At 51.7% G+C, this 24064-nt stretch overlaps 1 protein-coding gene across 1 annotated transcript in view; it reads right to left on the reverse strand.

Annotated features, from left to right (window-relative positions):
* Positions 1–441: 441 nt before the first annotated feature.
* The window catches only part of ERN1 (endoplasmic reticulum to nucleus signaling 1), an 82366-nt gene continuing 58743 nt past the window's right edge, over positions 442–24064 (reverse strand). The window contains exons 11-22 of the mRNA XM_027517673.1: positions 20923–21041; positions 18386–18577; positions 16409–16676; positions 15532–15622; positions 15078–15267; positions 14006–14105; positions 13584–13783; positions 9949–10096; positions 8153–8280; positions 6627–6750; positions 6125–6192; positions 442–5630 (exon numbers count right to left, since the gene is read on the reverse strand). Of these exons, the coding sequence (XP_027373474.1) occupies positions 5421–5630; positions 6125–6192; positions 6627–6750; positions 8153–8280; positions 9949–10096; positions 13584–13783; positions 14006–14105; positions 15078–15267; positions 15532–15622; positions 16409–16676; positions 18386–18577; positions 20923–21041 (1838 nt within the window). The 3' untranslated portion in view covers positions 442–5420. The remainder of the gene's footprint in view (positions 5631–6124; positions 6193–6626; positions 6751–8152; positions 8281–9948; positions 10097–13583; positions 13784–14005; positions 14106–15077; positions 15268–15531; positions 15623–16408; positions 16677–18385; positions 18578–20922; positions 21042–24064) is intronic.

Below are 24064 nucleotides of genomic sequence, written 5' to 3' on the forward strand. Positions count from 1 at the left end.
AGTACTGGAGTTTCAGCTTTAGCATCATTCCTTCCAAAGAACACCCAGGACCGATCCCCGTGGTTAGGACTTTCCAATGCAGGGGGTGTGGATTCAATCCCTGGACGAGGAGGTCCTAGGATTCCCACATGCCTTGCGGCCAAAAAAAAAAAACAAAACATAAAACAGAAGCGATACTGTATCAAATTCAATACAAGACTTTCTTTAAAAATGGTCCATATTAAAAAAAAATTCTTTAAAAAATATAAAGAAACTAAGGAGACTCTCCAGCCTGGGGACCCTGCCATGAACACCATCAGGTAAACACACCCCCTCCTGCCAGTCTTCCCACCCACTGAACCCACTGCTCCCTCACCAGCCAGACACCTACCCAGGAAGACAGCTCAGCATGACCCCCTGGTCTGAGAGTGGTGGTCAAGTCTTGAAGAAAATGGAGCTGACTTCCAAATCTAAAACTGCCTTTATTTGTGGTTGGCTCAGCGTAAGGTGCCATCATTGATCAGCAGAGTTATAAAACTGTACAGGAGGTACAAAAATAGGCTGTTTAACTTAGATAATTACCCTCACATCATCAACCTTTAAAAATACACGTAAAAATTGTACAATCTGGCAGTTTATAAAATATAAAGCTAAAAAGAGGATTTTTAGGTTCCACAAAGAGGATTGTATCACACGATTAACACATACCCATGAAACAATTAACCATCCACAGAGAAGACACAATGGCACAGAATTAAAAAAAAAAAAAAAAAAAAACTCACTTAAAAATTAACATTTTCACCCTGACCAAATTATTCACCCTTTAATGACAAAACTGCTGTAAGGCGTCCATCCCATGGAAGGATACAGTATAACTTTTCCAGTTTTAAAATGGTCAGGGGTGTTTATCCAAAGCAAATCTGATGTGCTTTAAGCAAGTGCAACTGTCACTGGACACACTTCAGCGTAAAAATTAAATAAATATAAATAGGTTCAATAAATAGGTCGTTGCAAAAAGAACACTACATAAAGTTAGCATCTGAGAATGTGGCAGAATCGACTGGTAATGCTTTCTAGGTCAGTGGGGACGCCCCCGTCACAGCTTCCGGGACACTGAAAAGGAATACTGTACCTGCCGGACACTTGAGAACAGGGGGTGAGGTGAGCGGGGTGGGGACTTTGGCTGGAAGTGTTGGTTAAGGCTGCTCCAGTGGGGAGGCTCACTGTGGATGCTGTCTTTGCGGTTTTCCAATGAATACAGAGAGGATTTAAGTCCTGATACAAGAATTGGAACCAGTTACTCGTGGGAAATCACTGATTCACAGAGAAAACCAAATATACAAAGAGTAGACTCTTTGGTTTAAAAGATAATGGTCTAAAAAAAACCCAAAGAATGATAATGGTCCAACCCTGGAAGGTGGAATTCTGGCTCATCTGTACAGGACACCTGGAGACTTACTTCCAGGCAAGCTCAGTGTGCACAGCGATGCACAAATGAGAACAGCCCCAGGAAACCCAAGCCTGGCCCCGGGCCAACTTCGGAGAAAGACGCGTCCAAGAGGAGAAAGCCCTACAACCCAAAGGACCCCCCTCATCTTTGACGTCAGACCAGCCACCAGTTCATCTTTTTCACTGCGGTGATAAATGAATGGCATTCACACAAAACCTCACCCAAAGGATCAGTCAACTGAAGAAACTACTCCAGGATGGTGAAGGGTGACCAAGGAAAAGAAACACTGGGAAGTACGAAGAAGAGGGATTTCAGAAGGTGAACGATCGGAGAGAAAGCTCAAGAGAATAGAAAGAGGCTCCTTTCAGGTATGCTGTGCGCTGTCCCCCGGCCCTTCCACAGAAGCCTGTGAAAACGGAACCAGCCCACCTCCCTGGATGACCTCAAGCCTGAGGATCCGAAGAACAGAGATACACAGTGAGAACAGTCCCGGGAAAGCCAAGCCTGGCCGTGGTTCAACTTCGGAGAAAAGAGCGTCCAAGAGGAGAAAACTCTACGACCCAAAGGCCCCCCTCACATCTTCGATGTCAGACCAGACTCCAGATCTTCTCTTTCACTGTGGTGATAAATGAATGGCATTCACACAAAACCTCAAAGGATCAGGGTGAGCTCTGATAAGGAACTTCCTTCTCAAGTTGGTAGGAAGAAGTACTTAACTGGGCCTGCTAACCGGTGGATCTCCCACTGAAAGATGTGTAAGGGGTGGGAATGATGTCTCCCTGGGGAGAGTCGACAAGGACTACTGCACTGAGAAAGGGGGAGGTGGGAGAGGAACTTGGTGCCCAGGTGGCATGCATGAGACATCAGGTGCTTTAGTGACATCATGTAACACCTGTGATTGCCAAGTGAGCAGATGCTCTGGTGCCCATGACAGGTGGAGCTCTTTAAAAACTGAAGTTAAAAGGACTCAAGAAGCAGCATGAGGATTCTGGCAAGTGTGCCAAGGACAGATTCGACACAAGGTTCAATACAAGATTTAAAGAGACGATGGTGTCCTTGGGATTCCTAACAGATATGACTAAACTCTGTCTTAAAGATGAGACAGGACTTCCCTGGTAGTCCAGTGGATAAGAACCCGTCTGCCAATGCAGGGGACACGGGTTCGACTCCCGGTCTGAGGAAGTTTCCATATGCCTCGGGGCAACTAACTGAAGCATACTGAAGCCTGTACACCCTATGGCCCGTGATCTGCAAGAAGAAAAGCCACCTCGATGAGAAGCTGGTGACCTCAACTAGAGTAGCCCCTGCTTGCCACAAGTAGAGAAAGCCCGTGTGCAGCAGCAAAGACCCAGCACAGCCAAAAATAAATTTAAAAAAAAAGAAGATAAAGATGGTGTACTTGTGAAAATTCAGCCTTCCAGGAATTGTACAAAAGATCAGATCAACAGCTCAGCTGTGACAGGACGTGGCCGACTGCAGAACCCTCTTTTCATGAAAGAACACCTTCCTGCTCAAAACAACAGGAAACCAGAATTTTAGAGACCAGGACAAACCAGATGGTGCCCGAGGTGTCATCATGATGGGCACCCACACAAGACCTCTACAGGCCACTTGGGAGGACTGACGGGTGCCCGGGTTCCCAAAGGTGACGGAGAGAAGATGAACAGAAGGCGATCTGCTGGGTGCCAACCCCAGACGCACGCCCTTCCCCACCACTGCCTGTCCGCTCTCTACCACTGGCTCGTGTGAAAGCTGAGGTTTGGCCTGTTTTGTTCACCTGTCTCTGGCACCCAATATCCTGTCCAGCACATATAGAAGCGCTCAAATAAAATACAGTGAATAAACGAGTTTGAGACAGTGGGATGGTTAAAAACTAGTACCACAAGCAGAAAAGGCAGTTAAAAAAAAAAAAAAAGCTGTCCTGGAGGCAAGAGGGGCCAAAACAGAGAGATGACACAAACCCTGGGGTGTTGGGAATGGCCTGGCTACTCCCCGGAGAGAGCATTCAGCAGAGACAAAGACGAGGCAGCTGACCCCCCACCCCCGCCCCCAGCAGCGCGGGAAGCTGACAGTCCCTTAAATCACTCGCGGCACTTTCTGCTTCTCCACCTCGAACTGTCTCATCATCTGCCCTGGCGGCAAAGCGACCTGCAGAGCGGTATGAGAACAGCCGGGGAAGGGGCCGGCCCGGGAGCATCAGAGCTGGGAGGAGAAAGACGGTGGTTTTCCGAGTTCCTGAAAAACGGACAGCATGGTACGAGACCTGATGCTGACTGAGGATGCCAGGTCCCTAGGTCTAAACGAGGTAACTGATGAGGTTTAAAGACGTAGGATAATTTTAAAAGAGAGAGAGACAGAGAGAGAAGATGACTTTAGGCAGACAGAAAGGAAGGGAGTTAAATTCACTGAAGGCGGAATGAGTGTGTTGGTGATGCTCTCGTTCAAATCCACTGTCGGAAAACATCTTGCGAGGAGAAGAAACAGCGATTTCTCTCTGTCAGTTAGAGAAACTTGACAGTAACGTTCTTCCTCCTGAGCAGAGTCTCTTGAGTTCACCAGGACCGAACTGCAGTGATCCCTCCACCCGGCTAGAGAAGGTACTCAGAAAATGCTTCCTCACCTGTATCCTGACTGCATTAAACTTCTAAGGGCTTTCGGCAGAGAAAAGACAGAAAATTTTGACTAAAACTAATGTTAAACATTGTATCAATTTTGGGGGAAAAAACCCATGGTATTGACGTAATTTAGAGAGCATGATTTTGAGGTTGTGTCATACACGTGCATAGTGTTGCCACGACGTTACTCTTCAACATTAGAGAACCAGGGGCTACCCTACAAAATAGAAGGTGTATTATTCTGTTTCTTGCATTGCTTCTTCATGAGTAAGCTTCAAGTTCAGTTTAGCTCACACTAATGTAGCATTCTACGGTATGATCAAAATAAAAAGTTATTAAAATCTGCCAAGAGAAACATAAAAGCCTGCCCACAAAGTGTGTGGTGACCCTGGCCTCGGCCCTCAACCCCCTGGCCCGTCCTGCTGGCCCCAGGGACAGAGTGGCCTCACCGCCTGCCTGCTGGCCAGGACTCCCCTGGTGGGCCCTGAATGTCCCATCTGGCCTGCTCCCCTCCGGCCCCTCCCGCCTGTCCCTGCCCAGGTCTGAGCTTCTACCCCTCGTGGCCAGGGGACTTATCCCCTCTTGCTTCCAGATGCTCCTAAATAACCCCGAGTGCCCAAGGCACGGACCCACTGAAGGCCACCATTCAGGCCACTGATGCCCGGGGCCACAGCATCCTCTCGGTGTCTGTGAGACCTGCAGACACGGCCTTGCCTTTCAGAGTTTCGGGCTGGCCTGTCCCCTCACCGCACCCCTACGTTCAAGGTTCTCGCTGCCCCAGAGGAAACGCTGGTCACAGTGACCTGGGAGCCTGCGGGTGCACAGAGTCTCTGATCCCCAGGGACGACACTCTCTGAAGGCCCTCCCCCTCCCAGGGACCCTCTCCTCCAGGGCCCTGCTCCTAGCAGAGGCCACACCTAGCAGCTCGGCCTCGACGGTCCAAGAGAGGGGTGCTCCTGGACCCAGCACGCGGGCAACACAGAGAGGTCCCTCGTCTCTCTTCCTTAAAGGCCTACAGGCTGGCATCAGACAGGGAGTTTTAAAAGAAATGCGAGTCTGAAGCGAGTATATCCAGGAGAAGACGGACGGCACTCCTCTCTGCCTCTGGGACCGGTCCTCCTTTGCAGACATCCCCCAGTGGTCCAACTTTCATGACCAGTGTCTTCCCAGCTCCTCCGCAGGTTGGGGGGGTGGGGGGGAATCACCTTTCCCTCTGCCCGGAGTTGGCATCTTCCCCTGCTGGCTGCGGAGTGGGCAGCTCAAGGCACTTGGCTTCCGGGCCTGGTCTCCCTGCTCGGCCAGGAGGCAGCGGGCTGCGGCTCGTAGAGACCAGGCCCTCAGTCCCAGCGAGGCCACCAGCGTGGAGGCCGCCCGGCTCAGAGGGCGTCTGCAGTCACGGGGGGCTGGGGCTCGGGGGGCTCGTGGTAGTAGGGCTGGAAGGGCCTCTCGTGGCGGCACAGCTCCATGGCATGGTAGGTGTGTGAGAGGAGGTGGGGGAAGCGGGAGGTGAAGTAGCGCACGAAGTCGTCAGGGAGGGCGCCCAGCGTCTGCTGCACCTCCTCGGGCAGCTCCCGGTAGTGGTGCTTCTGCAGACGGGTGGACACAGACACGTGGTCGGCAGAGAGAAGCCCGTGGGACCCGGGCCAGACCCGCTCGAGGAACACAGACTGTGAGGCTCGCTAAAGGGACCACCCGTCCACTCCCCGGTCTCTTCCCCTTCTTCGGGGGAGGTCTTTGAGGCTGGTGCGGGGAGAGCAGGGAGGGGCAGTCAGGTGCAGAAAGGGCCCCCATAGAGGGACTTCATCGAGTGCTGTCCAGGCAGGGAGAAGGCACCGTGCAAGCCAGTGAAGGATGTGGTGACTGAGCCCACTTCCCAGAGCACAGCTCCCTGCCCCAGCATCCCTGAAGAGAAGGCTCATCCAGGGGAAGGAACAGCTGCTAACGTATCCAGTGCAGCCACGGCCGCCTAGCCTCTGTGAGTTCCTCACTCCAGGGTGGCCAGAGCACCCATGGGGAAGGGATACGAGGAGGGGGCTGTGCAGCACCCTGCCCGGCCCCGCTGTGCGCCCTCGGCCCTCACCTTATTCCTCATGGCTCTGAGGAGATCTCGGACCGAACTGCCTTTATAGGTTCTGAATTTCCGCAGATCTAGAAAAAAAAAGAAGGGAGGCAATGTAACAAACCCACCAGATTCCAAAAGAAAACAGTTTCTGGGGCTCCTGGAGATGAAGCAATCTTAGGATAGAAACATGACCTAACTCCATCCTCATTGCAGATTTTCCCAATCTGAACCCGGTGTGGGGCGGCAGCATTAGCCTGAATTCTGCCTCCCAGTCACGCCCGTGGTCAGAGACAGCCACTGAGAGCGCCATACATGTCACAAACCTGTCACTCTGAGAGACAAAGGGGGACACGCACGAGAGCAGTGGGGTGACCGGCTATCCAGACCACAGGAAGCCTCGGCCCCAGAAGTGGTATTGGAACCCCAAGAGGCCTGGAGTTGTCGCTCCCATGCCTGCTTCTCAGAAGTGTTCACGAGAAATTGCCTCTGCCCACAGGTGCCCGGGGCACCTCATGGTCACCTGTCTGCAGGGGGACGGTGATGTTCTCCCGCCAGTCCATCTTCACCACGGCCCGCCCGCCGCGCTCCAGCTGCTTCACTATCGGGCCGTCCAGGGCCTCTTTCTCTATCCGGTCACTCACGTCCTGGGAGGGAGACAGGGCACCAGGCGATGGTCAGTGTGGAGGCGCCGAGGGCTGAGGATGGCCCGGCCACCCCTGCCTGAGCCGGGCAGCGAGAGTCCTGCCTGCTCCCCGGGAGCAGCCCCGCCTGCCACTTGCTGAGGAGAGACCCCCCGGCTCCACCACAGATGCGCACCGTCCACAGACGTGCAGCACCTCGCCTGCCTGTCACCATACTACGTGCCACACGGGGCCACGCGTGCAATCTGTATTCACTGATGAACCAAGAGAAAGGTTCGCTTGGATTGACACACTGTGACTTCTGTGTGCCCACACACACAAAGCCATGACTGTTGGGGGGAGGTTTATCATTCTTCAATCAAACAATTAGAAAAAAACAGGAAGCCAAGACTTCTTTCAGAGGAGAAAAGCCAGTGACAAGAGTATCAGGTCTAAAGACCCCAGCTATGGATCCAAATCCTGCTCTGTGTTTGCGGGGATGCACCTGACCACGGGCCTCTCGGAGTCCCCATCAGTGAGACAGGTCCACCGAGCAGCCTTGTGGGGAGCACAGCCTTCATCTTTGACGAAGATAAAATCAGACCAGCTGACTATCTAACTTGCAGTTGCAAAAGGAAAGCCTTGGGGGGAACTGATGGTCAACTTGGGTACATGGGGGGCTTCCCTGGTGGCTCAGTGGTAAATAATCCACTGCAACGCAGGAGACACAGCAAACAGGGGTTTGATCCCTGGGTCGGGAAGATCCCCTGGAGGGGGGCATGGCAACCCACTCGAGCATTCTTGCCTAAAGAATCCCATGGAGAGAGGAGCGTGGTGGGCTTCGGTCATAGGGTCGCAGAGTCAGACACGACCAAAGCAACTAAGCGTGCGCTTGAGTACACGGGGGCACTTGGAGCTGAACCTCAGAGCTGGCACAGCTTGTGATACGGACGGAAGCCTGTATGTTCACAAGACATGCGACTGGAGATACTAAGAACTTACATCTCAACCTGGGGTGCGGTGAAGTTCCCTTTGCATGAGCTTTATTCCTGCCCTACATCTTATCATCAGCCAAGTGACCTGGCTAATCCGGAGGTCCCTTGAAGACGTCTGCCCTCAGATATAATGTCACTGCATTCTTAGACTACAGTGTGATGTAGACATAAACACTTATGTGCACTGGGAAACCAAAGTGTGACTCGCTTTACTGCAATATTCAGTTTATCACCAGGGTCTGGAGCCGAGCCTGCAGTACCTCCTAGGTCTGCCTGTATGAAGAAAATATATTGAGATGCCAACTGTGGTTCTCTTTCGGTTGTGGGATTATGGGTCATTTAGTTTCATTCTTTGTTCTTTGCTGTAGTTTCTGGAAAGAAACAGGCAAGGTTAAATGAATATTTTTGATGAAGAAAACAAACATCTCCACCTGGAAGAACTGGAGCTGCTTTTCCAGGCTCCAGAAGAAAGGGTGTTTCAGCACATGCTTCGCTGACGGGCGCTTCTGGGGGTCCATGGCGATCATCTTCTCTATTAATTCCCGGGCAATGACGTCCTCTGCAGAGGAGGAAAACAGACACACAGCTCATTATGACCAGCCTCAAGCTGCAAGCAAATAAATACCCAAACCTTAACAGTCTGCGTCCCTGCAACTCAAGGTTCTGCCGACAAGTGAAAGTCGCTCAGTCGTGTCCGACTCCTTGCAACCCCATGGACTATACAGTCCATGGAATTCTCCAGGCTAGAATACTGGAGTGGGTAGCCTTTCCCTTCTCCAGGGGATCTTCTCAACCCAAGGAAAGAACCCAGGTCTCCCGCATTGCGGGCAGATTCTTTACAAGCTGAGCCACAAGGGAAGCCCAAGGATGCTGGAGTGGGTACCCTATCCCTTCTCCAGCAGATCTCCCCAACCCAGGAATCAAACCGGGGTCTCCTGCATTGCAGGCAGATTCTTTACCAACCGAGCTATCAAGGAAGCCCTGATAGCTACTGACAGAAACCCATTCCAGTAACATAAGACTTCGGCTAAAAAGGAGAGACCTCATTTGCAGTTAATGAAAAGGAGTGATCCGAAATACTTGCTACCAGAGTCTGGGTGACCTGTCCTGCCTCCACACGCTGGGCTGTGGGCCACCAGGGTGACGCACTGGCTGAATGTGGATGGACGTGGGTAGAGAGTCAAGATGAAGGTTAAAAACGGGCGCGCTTTCCCTGGTGGTCCAGTGGTTGAGAATCCGCCTGCCAATGCAGGGGACGTGGGTTTGATTCCTGGTTTGGGAACTAAGATTCTACATGCCACAAGGCAACTAAATCTGTGCGTCACTGCGCCCTAGAGTCTGTGCTCCACGACAAGAGAAGCCACTGCAATGAGAAGCCTGTACACCACAACTAGAGAAAGCCCACGTGCAACAAAGACCACCAGTGCAGCCACAAATAAATCAATAATCAGAAAAGAGCATGCTGCAAGATACTATGTACTATTTTAAAACTCCATTTTTTATAAAAATATGAATATGTGTCTAGAGAGATGATCGGAATACTGTGTACGAAGGTACTGATAGCAGTCATTCATCACTGTGTAATGGGTCTATGAGCCTTTATGCTAATCTGTTTTGTCTCCAGGGAATAAGGAAAATCAATCCATGAGCAAGACTGTAAGATAGTTTAAATCTTTTTAAAAGGCAGGAGTAGGTGTCACAGGCCAATTACAATGTGGGAAGCCCTTCGGTCAGGCAGAAAGGCTTGTCCTCATGCCTGGAGAGTGAGAACCCAGATCATCTGTTCCTAGACCAGGGTGACCCCCTGACTGCCAGCCCACACACGAGAGCCCGGTTTATGGAGCATGGCCCTTCTATCTCCCCGAACATCAGGACAGGAAGGTACCTCAAATTGGTTAACCCTCAGGAATCACAACCTGGAAAACAGAGGTCCCCAAAGGGCCCTTGCCCAGGTCACAAAGGCTGTCATATGACCTCAGGAACCTGGGAGTTACTTGGCTTCAGGACGCCCCCACCAGCCCTCCACCAGCTCTGGACTGAGTCCTTGGTTCACTGAGGCCCACTGGGCGAGCAGCTGGAAAGAAGGCCCCCTGGGGGCTCAGAGCCAGCACCACCCCTGCCCGCAGGGGCTGCTCCCGAGCCCCCGACTCTGCCACCTGCTCACTGTACTTCTTGGGGTACAGGCAGTCAAGCCCTGCCCACCCCCCCGCCCCGAGCTCCAACTCACCATGCTTCTCTGGGTGCAGGCAGTCAAGGCTGTAGGCACCCAGGAGGATGTTGGCCTGGCGTTGCAGGGACTTGCCAAAGGGGTGGCTGCCCTCAGATATCACGTAGTAGAAGACGCAGCCCGCGGAGAAGATGTCCACCGTGTAGGTCTGAAAAGAAACGAGGGGCGTCAGATGCTCTGGAGGGTGAGGGAGTTCTCATTCTCACCTAGCAGCAGAGGTGCAGCTGCTCGGAGCAGTGCTGGGCGTGGAGAACTGGGCTCTGGAGCCAAGAGGCCCCGGGCCACTCTGCACCTCAGCATTCACGACCATGAAGTGAGGATGAGCCCACGGGGCTGCTGTGAAGATTAGCTGCGTCCTTGCTGCTAGTCATTCTTTACCCAACCAGCTCGTCACTCCTTGAGGGCCAGGCTGCCTTTGCATCCCTGTGGTACCCCAGGTAAGTGCATACAACAGGTCTTAACCTTTGTTAATAAATGAAATACAGCTTTCGGTGGGAATTCCCTGGCAGTCCAGGTTAGGACTCTGCGTCTCACTGCTAAAAGCATGAGTTCGATTCCTGGTCAGGGAATTAAGATCCTGTGTGCTATGTGGTTAGGCCAAAAAAAAAAAAAAAAAGAGTGTTTCATTCAAAAACAGCTCCAGAAAGTGATTATTTGACAAGTTTCCAGTGCACTCACTTTAATGTTATCTATTAACATGTCTTACTTATCCCATGAAACCATTCCGTGTCTAGGATGAAACTGGTGTGTGTGTGTGACTTCTAGCTTGGTCTACGTTGGGTATAACGCTGGGGTGTAACCCAAGCACAGTGTGGGTCCCTCATGCCAGGCCCCACCACTTGGATTTTCCACCAGATGACGTGGGGCTCTAGTGAGAGAGTCAGGAGCTGGTCACCTTCCTCACCGGAGAAAACACACCCTTCCCAAGAGCCTCACGAGGTGAGCGGAGCAAACGTCACCATCCCCAGACGAAGACACAGGCAGAGCGGTTTGATGACAAGCCCAGGGTCACTGCTGGGGAGTGACCAACCAGGGCAAGACGCAGGTCTTATTGCCAAGTCCAGTAAATTACTCTGTTGTCAGAGCGTTCCTGGTGACAGGTTCAGTACCGGAGGAACAAGTCCACCTGCCACTTCCCGCCTCCTCGGGGAACGGCCGGCGCTCCGTTTTCTGCAGCCTGTGCGGCCGGTGTCCCCAGCATCCCACCCCGATGCTGCCCCGGGGGCTCCTGTCCTGCATGCTGGCCCCTCTGCCTCCAAACTCCAGAGCTCACCTCTAGGCTCAGTTATGCTCTTTCCCAAACTCATTTCTGCCTCTGGTCCTTGTAGTTTAAGTCCTCTGTAAGCTGATAAAATACACATGCTGCCAAGTCTGAGGTAAGTTGAGTCTTTGGTAAGACTTGATATGAGAAAGTTACTACAAAAATTGCTGTGGGATTAGATGTGGGAGACTCAACTGTGAGCTAGACGGGACATAAATAGCTCGAGGCTAGGATTCCGCTCTCAAATCACTCAGGGGGTTTAAAACTGAGTCTCAGTGCAGAAGTCACAGAAGGCATTGTGAGCATGCTTTATGCAAGAGAGGAAATCAGCAACTCCATTCAGTTGGACCCAAAGTCAAAAAAAGGTATATGGCAAAACTAATACAATATTGTAAAGTTAAAAATAAAATTAAAAAAAAAATAGATTAAAAAAAAAAAGGCATTCCCAATTTTACAAAACAATCAATAAAACAACAAAAAAAGACCTTGTTTTACAGCAAAGATTTCTCTTACTTAGAGAGCCATGTTACTTAAATTTAAAATTAAATGTTTACAGTGTATATGTATTTTCTTATGATTCTCTATCGTAACTGACTTTTTTTTATTAACAGACCAACTGCTGGTCCCCAGTGAAATAAGATGGCTCTGCTGCATCTTATCTATTTTAGGATGGCTGATCCCATCCAAGTCTGCTCAGGGAAGTGTCGGATAATCCTTCAGGGTCTTGGTGAGCTAGAAAGCAAGGTGCTCAGACACACCTGGGCTCTTAGCAAAAGAACGAAGAACCCAGCTCAAAGAGGCTCCGGTTGGGCAAATCTGGAACAATTTGAGTATCAAAAGAAATGGGAGCTATTTTCACAGACGTTTAAGAAACATCTGATGAAGCTCAACTTTCAGGAACCAAGGACTGCCAGAAAATATTAGCCTCTACATTAAGCATTTAGATGCTTACCTGAAATCTGCCTTGTACAAGGAATAGTATGGATAAATTGAACTGCACATTTTTTTTAAACTTGATTGCTATTAAAGCAGAAATTATAAGGTTGTAAAAAAAAAAAAGGGAATAGGAACAAAAACAAATAAGACTACACCGGGTTATATTACTATTTTTTTTTTTAATCCATGAGTCCATAGTGACTTAAAATAGAAAGGGCATAGAAAAATGTCAGCTAATAAATGTAGAATTTCAACTGAATGGAGTGATTCAGGCAAGGGATGCCATCGCATGCTGAATCATTACCTGAATGACTGTTGGTATCAGGATACTGACATTCTGCCAGGGTGTTGCCCCACACAGTCCTGGCAAAGGGGATATGCCGCTGTTAAACACCTGTGCCAGGTGGGCCAACTCGGCATCACCAGCAGGGGTACAGTAATAGTAATGGTACAACCTGAGTGTGGCTGTTCTTGTCCAAAACACTTAATTTGAATCCAACTGAACCTTTAGACCTACTTCTAGTTCACAAGAAATATAAGGAATAGATGGGCAAATTCAACATCACCAAGAGGAAATGGGTGAGTGAATCCTGAGTGGGGCGTTCTACAGAGAAGCATCTGGACTCCTCAGAGAGCCACTGTCATGGGGCAGAAAAGGTGGGAGAACCGTGTCAATTAAAGGAGAGAAAATCAGGGACTTCCCTGGTGGTCCAGTGGTTAAGACCCCACACTCCCAATGTAGGGGGCCAGGGTCTGACCCCTGGTTGAGGAACTGTTCAAATGCCATGCAACAAACACACTTCGTCGGGTCCTGGTTGACAAAACGCAGCTCTGTAACGGACCTCTGGGGAACAACTAGGGAAACTGGAATATGGATTGAATACTAGGCATCGTGGAAACAGTATTAGCGGCTGAGGTGTAATCATGGTGAGGTGGTTAGGAGGTAGAACATACTTGTCTTTGGGACACAAGTGCCAAAGCATTAAAGGGTAAAGGGCTGGGAGGCCTGCCACTCACATGCAAGTAGTTTCAGGGACAGAGAGAAAGTGAAAAATATTGACAGATGCTGAACTGAGGTAGAGGTACAGGGACACTCACTGCTCTCAGTTCTCTGTATTCTCAAAACAGAAAGCTGGAAAACCAAAAATTTTAAAAAGAATGAAAACTGGAAGTCTGCTCACCTTATGCTAGCCCTGATTTCCCAGTTTCCCAAAATAGGGGGAAAGTGATTGGAAGAGTAGAAGGGAAGAAAAACAGACCACGGCCCAGCAGACAATGTTAAGGTGGCAGCACATGCTGCTGGGAGAGTAGCTCTTTGCTAAAGAAACCTCCCTTTCCAGCAGTGAGCGCGGCAGCCCGTCGGCAACTGGAGCTTCTGACTCCCGAAGGTATGAGAGGCTGGCTCAGCGGTTTTCACAGAGTCGTGCCCTTTACTCACGGGGTTCTCCTTGCAGTCTTCGCTCAGCATCTCCGGGGCAATCCAACCTTCGGTGCCCGGCACCCCCGAGCGGCGGCTGAAGCTGTGCCTGCCCACGGCCAGCTTCTTGCAGAGGCCGAAGTCGGAGATCATGGCCTTGATCCTGCCATGTGCGTTGGGCATGGAGAGGAGGATGTTGTGGGGCTTCAGGTCTCTGTGAACTAACAGAACAGCCCAGGTCAGTCCACTTCTTCCACCATGGGGATGCGCCCTCCTCAGATTCCCGAGAGACCCGCTGCTGCCCCTAAAGCTTCTAGTCTTCAAATGTGAAAGTCCTTGGGTTTGTAGACCACTGGGACCCCAGCCATGCGGCAAAGAGCTTCAACAGAGGCGAGGCCACCTGGGCAAGTCATCTCCCTGCCCGGCAAGGGGGTGCTTCTCACCGATGTTGAGGGAGTGCAGGTGGGCCAGGCCCGAGGTGGTCTGTTGCAGCAGGGTGATGGGCTCCAGGCCGAGGTGGGCGAAATCCTTCTGCTCCACGTACTGCAAGAGAGACAAAGGCGGGGTCACCGCACGGGGCCCTGGGGGTCAGCTCCTCAGCACACTTCTCTCACTCTCTCTTTTTAAAAGTGATTCAATTTTATTTAGAAACACTCTGCCTGAAGGCTTTTGCTTTAAGTAATATCTGGTATTGGGTCAGTTTGTTTTCTTTTATCATATTTTAAGAACGAAATGAGAATTTTTACTGACAATGTTTTCTACTTCCATCTTTTCCAGCAGACTTTCTCCTGAAGTTATAGGCTAACTTAAACAAGCAAACAAGGCTCCAGTTTACTAGTTTATGAGATGATGAGAGGGTAAAAAACCCAAGTTCATTGCCTCCTACAGTAAACTCTACGATGAGGCCAAATGATACTCAAACAGTTTTACAGCCTTGAAACTGAGCAAAAGGGATTCGATGGATGATCTTAATGACTCCAGTCATCAACTAGCATCCTCCTAGCCCACACCGGCCCTGACCAGCAACAAGGCGAAGGACTAACCATGTTTCCTGGAAACCAAGAGGGAGACAGATGCCACCTGCAACCAAAGACTTTCCCAGGCAGCCGAGGGGACCACACAATTAAAGTTTGGGTGGGGACTTCCCTGGGTGTCCAGGGGCTAAGACTCCAAGCTCCCAGTGCAGGGGGCCTGGATTGGATCCCTGGTCAGGGAACTAGATCCCACATGCCACAACTAAAGATCACATGGAACACATGGAACAGCAACTAGGAACTGGTGCAGCCAAGTAACTAAACAAAAAAAGCTGGGGAGATGAAAACACGCTATATTCCACTGCTTATGGCTAAATGCGTACATACCCTTGTCGACATTGGGCAAACGGTACATTTAAAATTAACATATGTTAATGTAACCTTAATCAAGCTAATAAAAGTAAATGAAAAACAACACAAAAACAGCAGTTAGTCCCTAAAACCACGCCAGAGCTGCGGGGAGAGGGACCGGGGCACCCACCTCCTGCAGCGTGGCCGCGCACAGCTCGATGGCGATGTACTGGAACTGCCGGTCCCTCTCAGTGCAGAAGTAGCGGATCACGTTTGGGTGCTCGTCCGACTCTCTCAGCAGCTGGACCTCACGGTCCGCGAAACTGAAACACTCGGGCAGGATCCTCTTGACTGCCACGTCACGGTTGTCAAACATGCCCCTGCCGGACGAGGAGAGGAAAGCGGGCTGAGGAAATGCCCAGCAAACACTGGGCCCACCGGGCTCCTTCCACCGAAGCAGCGGCTGCCTCCACAGCCTCACGGCCCACGGTGTCCCGACCCACCACCCAGAGACCCCGTGGCCATCACTACCCTCCCAGGGGGAGCTCTTCTGTCTGGTCACCGCGATGACCCCCTGTGCCCCGGGAGCTGATGGGAGCTCCCAGGTGAGGCCATGGGGGTCTGCGGCTTTCCAGGCCACTCACCGGTACACGATCGTGCCCTCAGCTCCATGGCCCAGGACATCCTTTGGACAGAAGGAGATTTTCCCAACTATCACCATGCCGGTCTCCTCATCTGAGTCAAAACAGGGAAAAGAACAGACGTGACCTAAAGAACTTTGAGGCCAGAGTGGCTGCGAGCTCCCTGATCTCAGATCGAGGGATGAGAATTCAGAGGTTTTACAGCCCTGGGGCCCTGGTGAGCAGAAGCCCCTGGGTCTGCTCCCCACGCTTGCCTAGGGCCACCTCCTCCCTCGGTCTCCACCCTTTGTTCCTGCTTTACATTAATTACTGTAAGGACGGGAGCGTGAAGACAGGGCTTCTCTACAGGTCAGCCTAAAGGTCTGTACCTCAAACACTCAGGTAGTGACGGGGGCGGGGGGCATGTGAAGCAGAGAGACCAGTAGTAGAGTCTCCAGCCTGAGACCCAGGACTCTGGGGTCTCCTGCCCTGGTCCTGCGTCCATCCCCCCAGAACATCAGCCCCGACGGCCAGCCTGAGCCCACCTCCCCGAGGGAAGCGGCTCCATGGCTGCACGTGTATGCATGGTCACTGGCCAGCCTGGGGGATGCTCTAGACCTAGACGCCAGGGCAGCTCGGTCAGCAGCGACTTCCAGCCGCAGCAGAGTGAGATGGAGGGAGGGTGCCACGGTGGCCCCTGGGAAAGAAGCCGTCTGAGGGGGAGAGGCTGAGCAATGGGGCAGAAGCTCAGCCCCCAAGTTGGGGGGAGGGTGGGAAGGGGTGAGACCTCAGCAGACCCTTGGGAACGTCATAAACCCGTGGAGACCCCCAGGAGGCACGGGGGGGCTCTGTGGTCCTCAGGCTGTGTTTCTACAAAACAGAAGATGGCAGCTCCCTTTACCCTCATCGTCCTGCTCCAGGAAGGGGCTGGTGACAGCCTTGGAGGTGCAGCCGGTGGAGTGGAGCGAGTGGTTGGAGGCTCGGGGGGACGTGCTGGGGCTGCTGGTGGCCGAGCTCTCCGAGTACTGGCCGGATGAGTCCTGGAGCTCGGCGTCCTGTGCCGCGTCCCCGGGCGGGTGGAAGGGCAGCTGCTGCTGCTGCAGGAGCTGGATCTTCTCCAGTTCCTTCTGGAACTGCTGGTGCTGGAGCTGTCGCTGCTGGTGGATGCTCTGGGAAGAGAAGCACACGCCCAGGCCAGTCCAGCCGCTCCCCCGGCGGACAGGCGGGCGTGGGAGGACAGGCTGCCTACGGCAGAGGAGCGGGCGACACTGGACGTGACCCCGGGGGGCGGGACGCGACTGGTAAGAAGGCAGCAGGGGGCAGAATCGGGTCAAGGACTGGATGGAGGTCCTCCTGCCTGTCAGACTTCCTAGGACAGCCCATTCCCCCGACTGGAGGGGCCGGCAGCGGCAGCTGAGGAGGGATTCTGATGTAAGTGGAGGACTCGGCCAGGTGGAGGGGCTTCCGTTCAATTCTACAGTTCTGGGACTTTTATGAAAGTCTGGGGGAATTCTCTGGTGGTCCGGAGGTTAGGACTCAGCTTCCACTGCCGAGGGTGCAGGTTCAATCCCTGGTTAGGGTGCGTGCTAAGTTGCTTTAGTCGTGTTGGACTCTCTGCGACCCCATGGACTGTAGCCTGTTGTCCATGGGATTCTCTAGGCAAGAATACTGGAGTGGGTTGCTGTACCCTCCTCCAGGGGATCTTCCCAACCCAGGGATTGAACCTGAGTCTCTTATGTCTCCTGCATGGGCAGGTGGGTTTTTTTTGTTTTTTGTTTTTTTTACCATTAGTGCCACCTGGGAGTGTAGCCAAAAGAATTAAAATCATGAAAGCCTGAAGATTGTTGCAAGAGTGAAACCAAACAGGAAGAATGGGTACCAGGTGTCTGAGAGCACAGCAGGCACGGGGAAGACCTGGCCGTGCTGTCTACCATGGCCATGCACTTGGCGGAGGTTCGTGCAAAGATCGGCAGCAGTGCAGAGGCGAGGACACTGGGGCTGAGACGTGGGGAGCCTGGCCGAGGTTGGGCTCCCAGTTCATCCCGCCGCCTTCCCCACGCCCACACTCCTCTCATTTAGTCTGAACAACACATTCCATCCTAGTTTGAAGTGGCAGCGACTGTGATTATTAACTGTCCCCATGCGTGGGAAGGTGACTGTAAGGATGGGTGTGTAGCCAACATTCTCCTGGGAGTTTTCTGGAGAGCTCGCTCTCTCTTTTTCAACTTGCGTTGAAATTCTGGAAATTCCATCTAGTAGCTGGGTTACCTTGGGAGAGTTACTGAACTTCCCAGAGCATAGTTTCTTTCTTTGTGGTTAGGGGATAAATAGGGTTTCCCTGGTGGTGCTAACGGTAAAGAATCCACCTACCAAAGCAGAAGACCCAAGAGATACATGTTTCATCCCTGGGCTAGGAAGATCCCCGGAAAAGGAAATGGCAACCCATTCCAATATTCTTGTCTGGGAAATCCTATGGACAGACCATGCCCCTTGGCTTGTGGGATCTTAGTTCCCTGACCAGAGATGGAACCCAGGCTCTGGGCAGTAAGAGAGCAGAGGCTTAACCACTGGACTGCCAGGGAATTCCCATGTGTAGTCTTAAAAAAGAAAATATAGTTAAGTATTTAAAATGATTGGCAAGCAAGGTTTCCAAATCAGTGTTTACAGTCAAACTATAAGTTGTAAGCACAAAACTGTAATTTCCTGAGAGGCGAGCATCTCTTTGATTACAATGTTTTTGAAGGTAAGCCAATATTGACTCTTAAGTGGGAATAGAAGCATATTTGCTTGTTTGTTGCCTTTGTCTGGACCTCACTGACAGGCAAAGGTTCAGAAACATGTGGGCAGGGGTGGGGGGCGGGAAGGAGCAGAGCCTTACCAGGGGGTAGGTGATGATGAAAGCCACCCAGCCGATGAGCAGGAAGGTGCTCAGGATGATGGTGGCCATGTCCTTGAGCATGGAGTCCACAGGGGCCTCGGGCTTGGCAGGGGCATGATCGAACTTCTCTTCCACGTCCGGAGAAACCGTGGTAGGTGCATTTTCTGAAGTCTGGTCAACCAGGTCAATGACCTTGTGTGGGAGAGCATGGCAACATCACTGCTCAATTTCCAGCCAGATATAAAAGAGCCAAACAATCAGGAGAAGCCAGGACTCAGCTCAGATGGGAGTGGGGTTTGGGGAGAATGGATACATGTGTATGTGTGGCTGAGTCCCTTTGCTGTCCACCTGAAACTATCACAGCACTGTTAACCGGCTACACTCCAATACAGAATAAAAAGGTAAAAAAAAAGAGAAGCCATGATTATTTATGAGGAAGGACTATGCTGTGAAATATGCTGGATTATTTTTAAGGCCCACCCAAGACCACAAAGCCAGATAACTGTTGCCCTTTTCAAAGCAACTGCCTTGAGAGGCCATGTGCTATTGCAGTGATGGAATCATTACTCAAAAAAACGGTTTTTAGAGAAATACTTTTGAAAGTGCCTTCACATGCAATATTCTTTCGAAAATCCTTATTTAAGGCAAAACCCTCCTTGGACAGTAGATTTGCTGTTTGGGGAAACTCTGAAATCATGGGTGACAAGCCTGGTAGAAAGCTGGTGGTCCACTTGGTAACAGCTTCACACCAAAAAGGAAAACACACAATCACACCATCTAGGGAGTAATAAACCAGCTTTCCAACGTTGCTTGTAAACTTTCAGTGCGACTCCAAGCACAAAGCCATTTATTCAAACAGTCCACTATATTTCAAAGTTTTTAAAAAGCATTAGGGTCCTTTGTTAAGCCCCAAATTAACTCAGATAAAGTGGAGTTTTTGCTCAAACTCTTCAGAAACTCTAGGACTTCTAGAAAAATGCATTGATTTGTTCTGGAACATCTAGTTTTCTAGTCGTGCTTCAATTATTTGCTGGATGAGATGGACACACAGCCTCCTTGGCACCCCCATGCACTCACGCCTCCCTCCCCTTCCCTCGGGCCCTCCGCCGCCTGTTGGGGGTGTGCGGGTGGCTTGGCTGGTGGCAGCTGAGGAATGTTTGCTGACCATGTGACCAGAGACAACACCACTCATTTGGTTGTATTTGCTCAAGTGCGTTTGTTTTAAAAAGTTAGTCTTAATACCAGACAAACGCATGCCAGAGTATTTTAATGGACTTTCAAAGGACTCTTTGCTCAAGATGGAACGATTATATAGGAAAATCTTCATGACAACCATCTCTGGGTGTTAGATTAAGGGTATTGTTTAATTTTCTTTTTAAACTTTTGTTTTCTAGGTGTTTAATAACAAGTATGCTGGGCTTTACTCAGATCAAAATCAGATCCAGATTTTAGGGCCCTGATCCCTCTCCAACCTGGCTGCCTCCAGAGACAAGGGACAACTCAGCATGTCCCAGAATCTTAAACGTCCACGTGATTTTCTTTCCGTTTCCCTCTGGATAAAAATCTAAATCTCTAACGTGAATCTGATATGATCACAGCCCTCCCCCCACATCAGCCAGTTACTCCCCTCTTTCTCTGGCCCTGCCCACAGGCCCTTCTCAGTCACAGGACCCCCACCAGCAGGGCTGCAGTGTCCTCCAAGCCCGAACGGCCCCTGGACCCCGACCCCCAGCTCCCACCCTCCTGCAGCCTCCACACCTGCTCTGTGCCCCAGAGGCTGCGCACACGGGTGGAGCGATGGTCTTCCCACCCCTTGGCTTCCACCAGCAGATGAGACAGGGCTGGAGTTCTGTGGGGCTGCCGAGTGTCTTCGCTGGAGCTCCAGGCTCCACTCCCTCCCCACTGGCTTCAGGCTCAAGTACGCTCCGAGCACCCCAGAACTGCCCATGGTGTGAAGGGAACCCCCCTTGAATTATCCTAGTTTGGGTGGTCATCTGCTTCCGGCTGAGACACTGAGAGCGGGCTTCATTTCCCCAGGCTCAGGAGGGCAACCTGGGCCGAGTCGGGTGGGCTTCCCGAGTGCCCCACACCCACCCAGGCGCCCTGGGTCCCCGCCAGACCGAGCGGCCAGAGCAGGCCAGTCCTGGCTGGAGAGCACCTCAGTCTCCCACCTGCTCTGCCAGCTCTCCCCTCACTTCCGGGCCTGGAACATGGCTCCTGTGCAGTCACCTGACCATGTCGCCCACGGCTCCCCGCCGGGCATCCCACAATCCTGTCAGGCTGCCTCCTCAGCCCCAGAGATGGACGCACAGGGTTCCTGCTCCGGGCCTGCACCTCTGCCTGCGTCCCTCCAGCACGCCCACCGCCTCTCCCACAGGCCCCCTCCCTGCCGTCAGCCCTCAGCACTTTGTCTGCTGTGGATTCTTCTGCACCCCTGCCCCTCCTGAGTGGACTGCAGGCCCTAAAGGCAGGACAAATGCCTTATCGCCCAGCCTCTGACTCGGGGCCGGTGCCTGACTGTCCATGTCCCCACTCACCTCCTCAAAGCTCTTCTTCTCCGAGTCGGCGGGAATCACGTTCTCCCGGTGTTTGGGCAGGTTGTTGGGGAAGCGCTCCAGCATCTTGGTGGACGCGGACAGTGGGGTTTCGTGGTGTCCTGCGAGAGGAAGCATGGCCCCTAATGAGAACGGTTTCCCCATGCGGTGGTCGCACTTGACGCTCAGCTGAGACATCAGTCACCACCCAGAGAGGGGCCTGCGATGCAAGTGCTCACGTGTGTAAAGGGAGAGAAAGTGAGAGCTGGGGACCGGAGGAACTCCACCAAGACAGAGCTTTTACCTTCGAAGGCCATGAATGCAGTATTCTGAATCTCACAATAAGAAGCAAAGACGTGGCCCTGTCATGAGAAGGACTGGGATGTCCAGGACACATTCAGAGCAAGGCACAAGTGTGCGCATGCGTGTGTGTGTGTGTGTGTGTGTGTGTGTGCTCAGTCACGTCCAACTCTTTATAATCCCATGGACTACAGCCCGCCAGGCTCCTCTGTCCATGGGATTCTCCAGGCAAGAATACTGGAGTGGATTGCCATTCCCTTCTCCAGGGGATCTTCCTGACCCAAGGATCGAACTCGGGTCTCCTGCATTGTAGGTGGATTCTTTACCATCTGAGCCCCCAGGGAAACCCCCAAGAACTAGTCTGAGCTTTGTATACTGCTCATCTGGAGAAATCCCCTTGAACTTTCTCTCTAGGTCAGTTCTCTACCTACAGCGTCAACACTGCTCACTAAGGGAAGCCTAGGTTTGTTTTGAGCCACCATCAAGTTCCCCTCATCTTTCAAGGAACACTGAGATGGCAGGATTTCCTGAACTGGTTGCCTGCTTCAGACCTCTGACTCACACTTGCCCGTGGGGCCCAGGGAACCCGGGAGTGTCTCCAGGTACCTCTGAGGCTCGGGAACAGGAGACCCTCAAGCTAAGAGGAGTGAGATTGCCCCTCCACATGCCACCCTGTGCTGTGGCGCTCTGCCTGCTGCTCTCATGGTTTCAAGCCCTGCCCCTTGGCTGGGCACCTCCCAGAACACTGTGATGAGCCCGAATCCCCTCTTCCGCCCACAGTCCTTATAAACAGGCCTTCCCCTAGCGGAGTCTTTAGCAGCATCACGAAGGGCACTCTGAACCTGCTGTGCTACAAACGTGACCGTGAGATCCTGAAACATTTCTGTGCAAAAAGGCCCTGGTCATCTGGTTTTCCAAAAGAGCCACAAAGACTTTTTTCTGGATCTTTCATGGTCTCATGTATATATTTCCTCAGTTTCCAGTAACCTTTTTTTTTTTAATTTTATCTTTGGTCTTTGTTGCTATACTTGGGCTTTCTCTGGTTGTGGGGAACAGAGGCAGCGCGTGGGCTTCTCTCTGGGATGGGTTCTTGCGTTGCAGAGCACGGGCTCTAAGCACACGGGCCCTAGCAGCGCGTGGGCTTCTCTCTGGGATGGGTTCTTGCGTTGCAGAGCACGGGCTCTAAGCGCACGGGCCCTAGCAGTTGTGCAGGGCTTTAGTGGTCCCAAGGTAGGTGGGATCTTCCTGGGACAGGGATCGAACCCACATCCCCTGCATTAGCAGGCGGATTCTCAACCATTGGACCCACAGGGAAGCCCAGTTTCCAGTAATTTTTTCATTCTTAACCACTGGTAGACAGTCAATGCAACCCGTAACTGCTATATAAAACCAAGTGGCCCCGTGATCTTAATGGCCTCTGCCCATCAGTTCTTTTTTTCCTCTGCTTTGGGCCCATTCACAACACGCTTTCAAATACATCTGTTCAGAAAAAGGGGTAGAATTATTTTGTTATCTCCTATACGCTGGACTGGAAGAAACACAAACTGGAATCAAGATTGCCAGGAGAAATATCAATAACCTCAGATATGCAGATGACACCACCCTTATGGCAGAAAGTGAAGAGGAACTCAAAAGCCTCTTGATGAAAGTGAAAGTGGAGAGTGAAAAAGTTGGCTTAAAGCTCAACATTCAGAAAACGAAGATCATGGCATCCGGTCCCACCACTTCATGGGAAATAGATGGGGAAACAGTGGAAACAGTGTCAGACTTTATTTTTCTGGGCTCCAAAATCACTACAGATGGTGACTGCAGCCATGAAATTAAAAGACGCTTACTCCTTGGAAGGAAAGTTATGACCAACCTAGACAGCATATTCAAAAGCAGAGACATTACTTTGCCAACAAAGGTTCGTCTAGTCAAGGCTATGGTTTTTCCCGTGGTCATGTATAGATGTGAGAGTTGGACTGTGAAGAAGCTGAGAGCCGAAGAATTGATGCTTTTGAACTGTGGTGTTGGAGAAGACTCTTGAGAGTCCCTTGGACTGCAAGGAGATCCAACCAGTCCATTCTGCAGGAGATCAGCCCTGGGATTTCTTTGGAAGGAATGATGCTAAAGCTGAAACTCCAGTACTTTGGCCACCTCATGCGAAGAGTTGACTCATTGGAAAAGACTCTGATGCTGGGAGGGATTGGGGGCAGGAGGAGAAGGGGACGACAGAGGATGAGATGGCTGGATGGCATCACTGACTCGATGGACGTGAGTCTGAGTGAACTCCGGGAGTTGGTGATGGACAGGGAGGCCTGGCGTGCTGCGATTCATGGGGTCACAGAGAGTCGGACACGACTGAGTGACTTATCTGATCTGATCTGATGCCCATTATTTGGTAAAAGTAATAACCAGAAGAAGAATGGAACAAAGAGTCAGGATGAACAAGGAACAACAAGGCCTGGACGACGGCAAAGGGACCCATGGGGCTCCAGGACATCTAGCTTCCTCTCTGTGATGCCCAGTTACGCGCCCCCTTGGTGTGTAAAGGGAGAGATGACACCCAAAGGCAGTGAGTGTGACCGATGAAGGCAGAGGTGACAGAAGCTGTGTCTCTGGCGAGCGTCCCAAGTAACTAGAGTAATCCCCCATCCAGATGCCACCGCCTGGCTGCCTCCCAGGTCTGCAGGCTCCTAGGCAGCTCCACCTCCCTTTCCCGGTGCCCCAGGTCTGACCTCTCTCTGCCCTGGCCCCTGTCTGCACAAGCACTGGGAGAGAATGATGGGGAGAAAGTTCATCAGCCCCTGTACTGCACCCGCTCTGGGGCTTGGAGACGGCAGAATCGGGGAGTAGACGCCAC

Source organism: Bos indicus x Bos taurus, chromosome 19, assembly GCF_003369695.1.
Source record: "Bos indicus x Bos taurus breed Angus x Brahman F1 hybrid chromosome 19, Bos_hybrid_MaternalHap_v2.0, whole genome shotgun sequence".
NCBI lineage: Eukaryota > Metazoa > Chordata > Mammalia > Artiodactyla > Bovidae > Bos > Bos indicus x Bos taurus.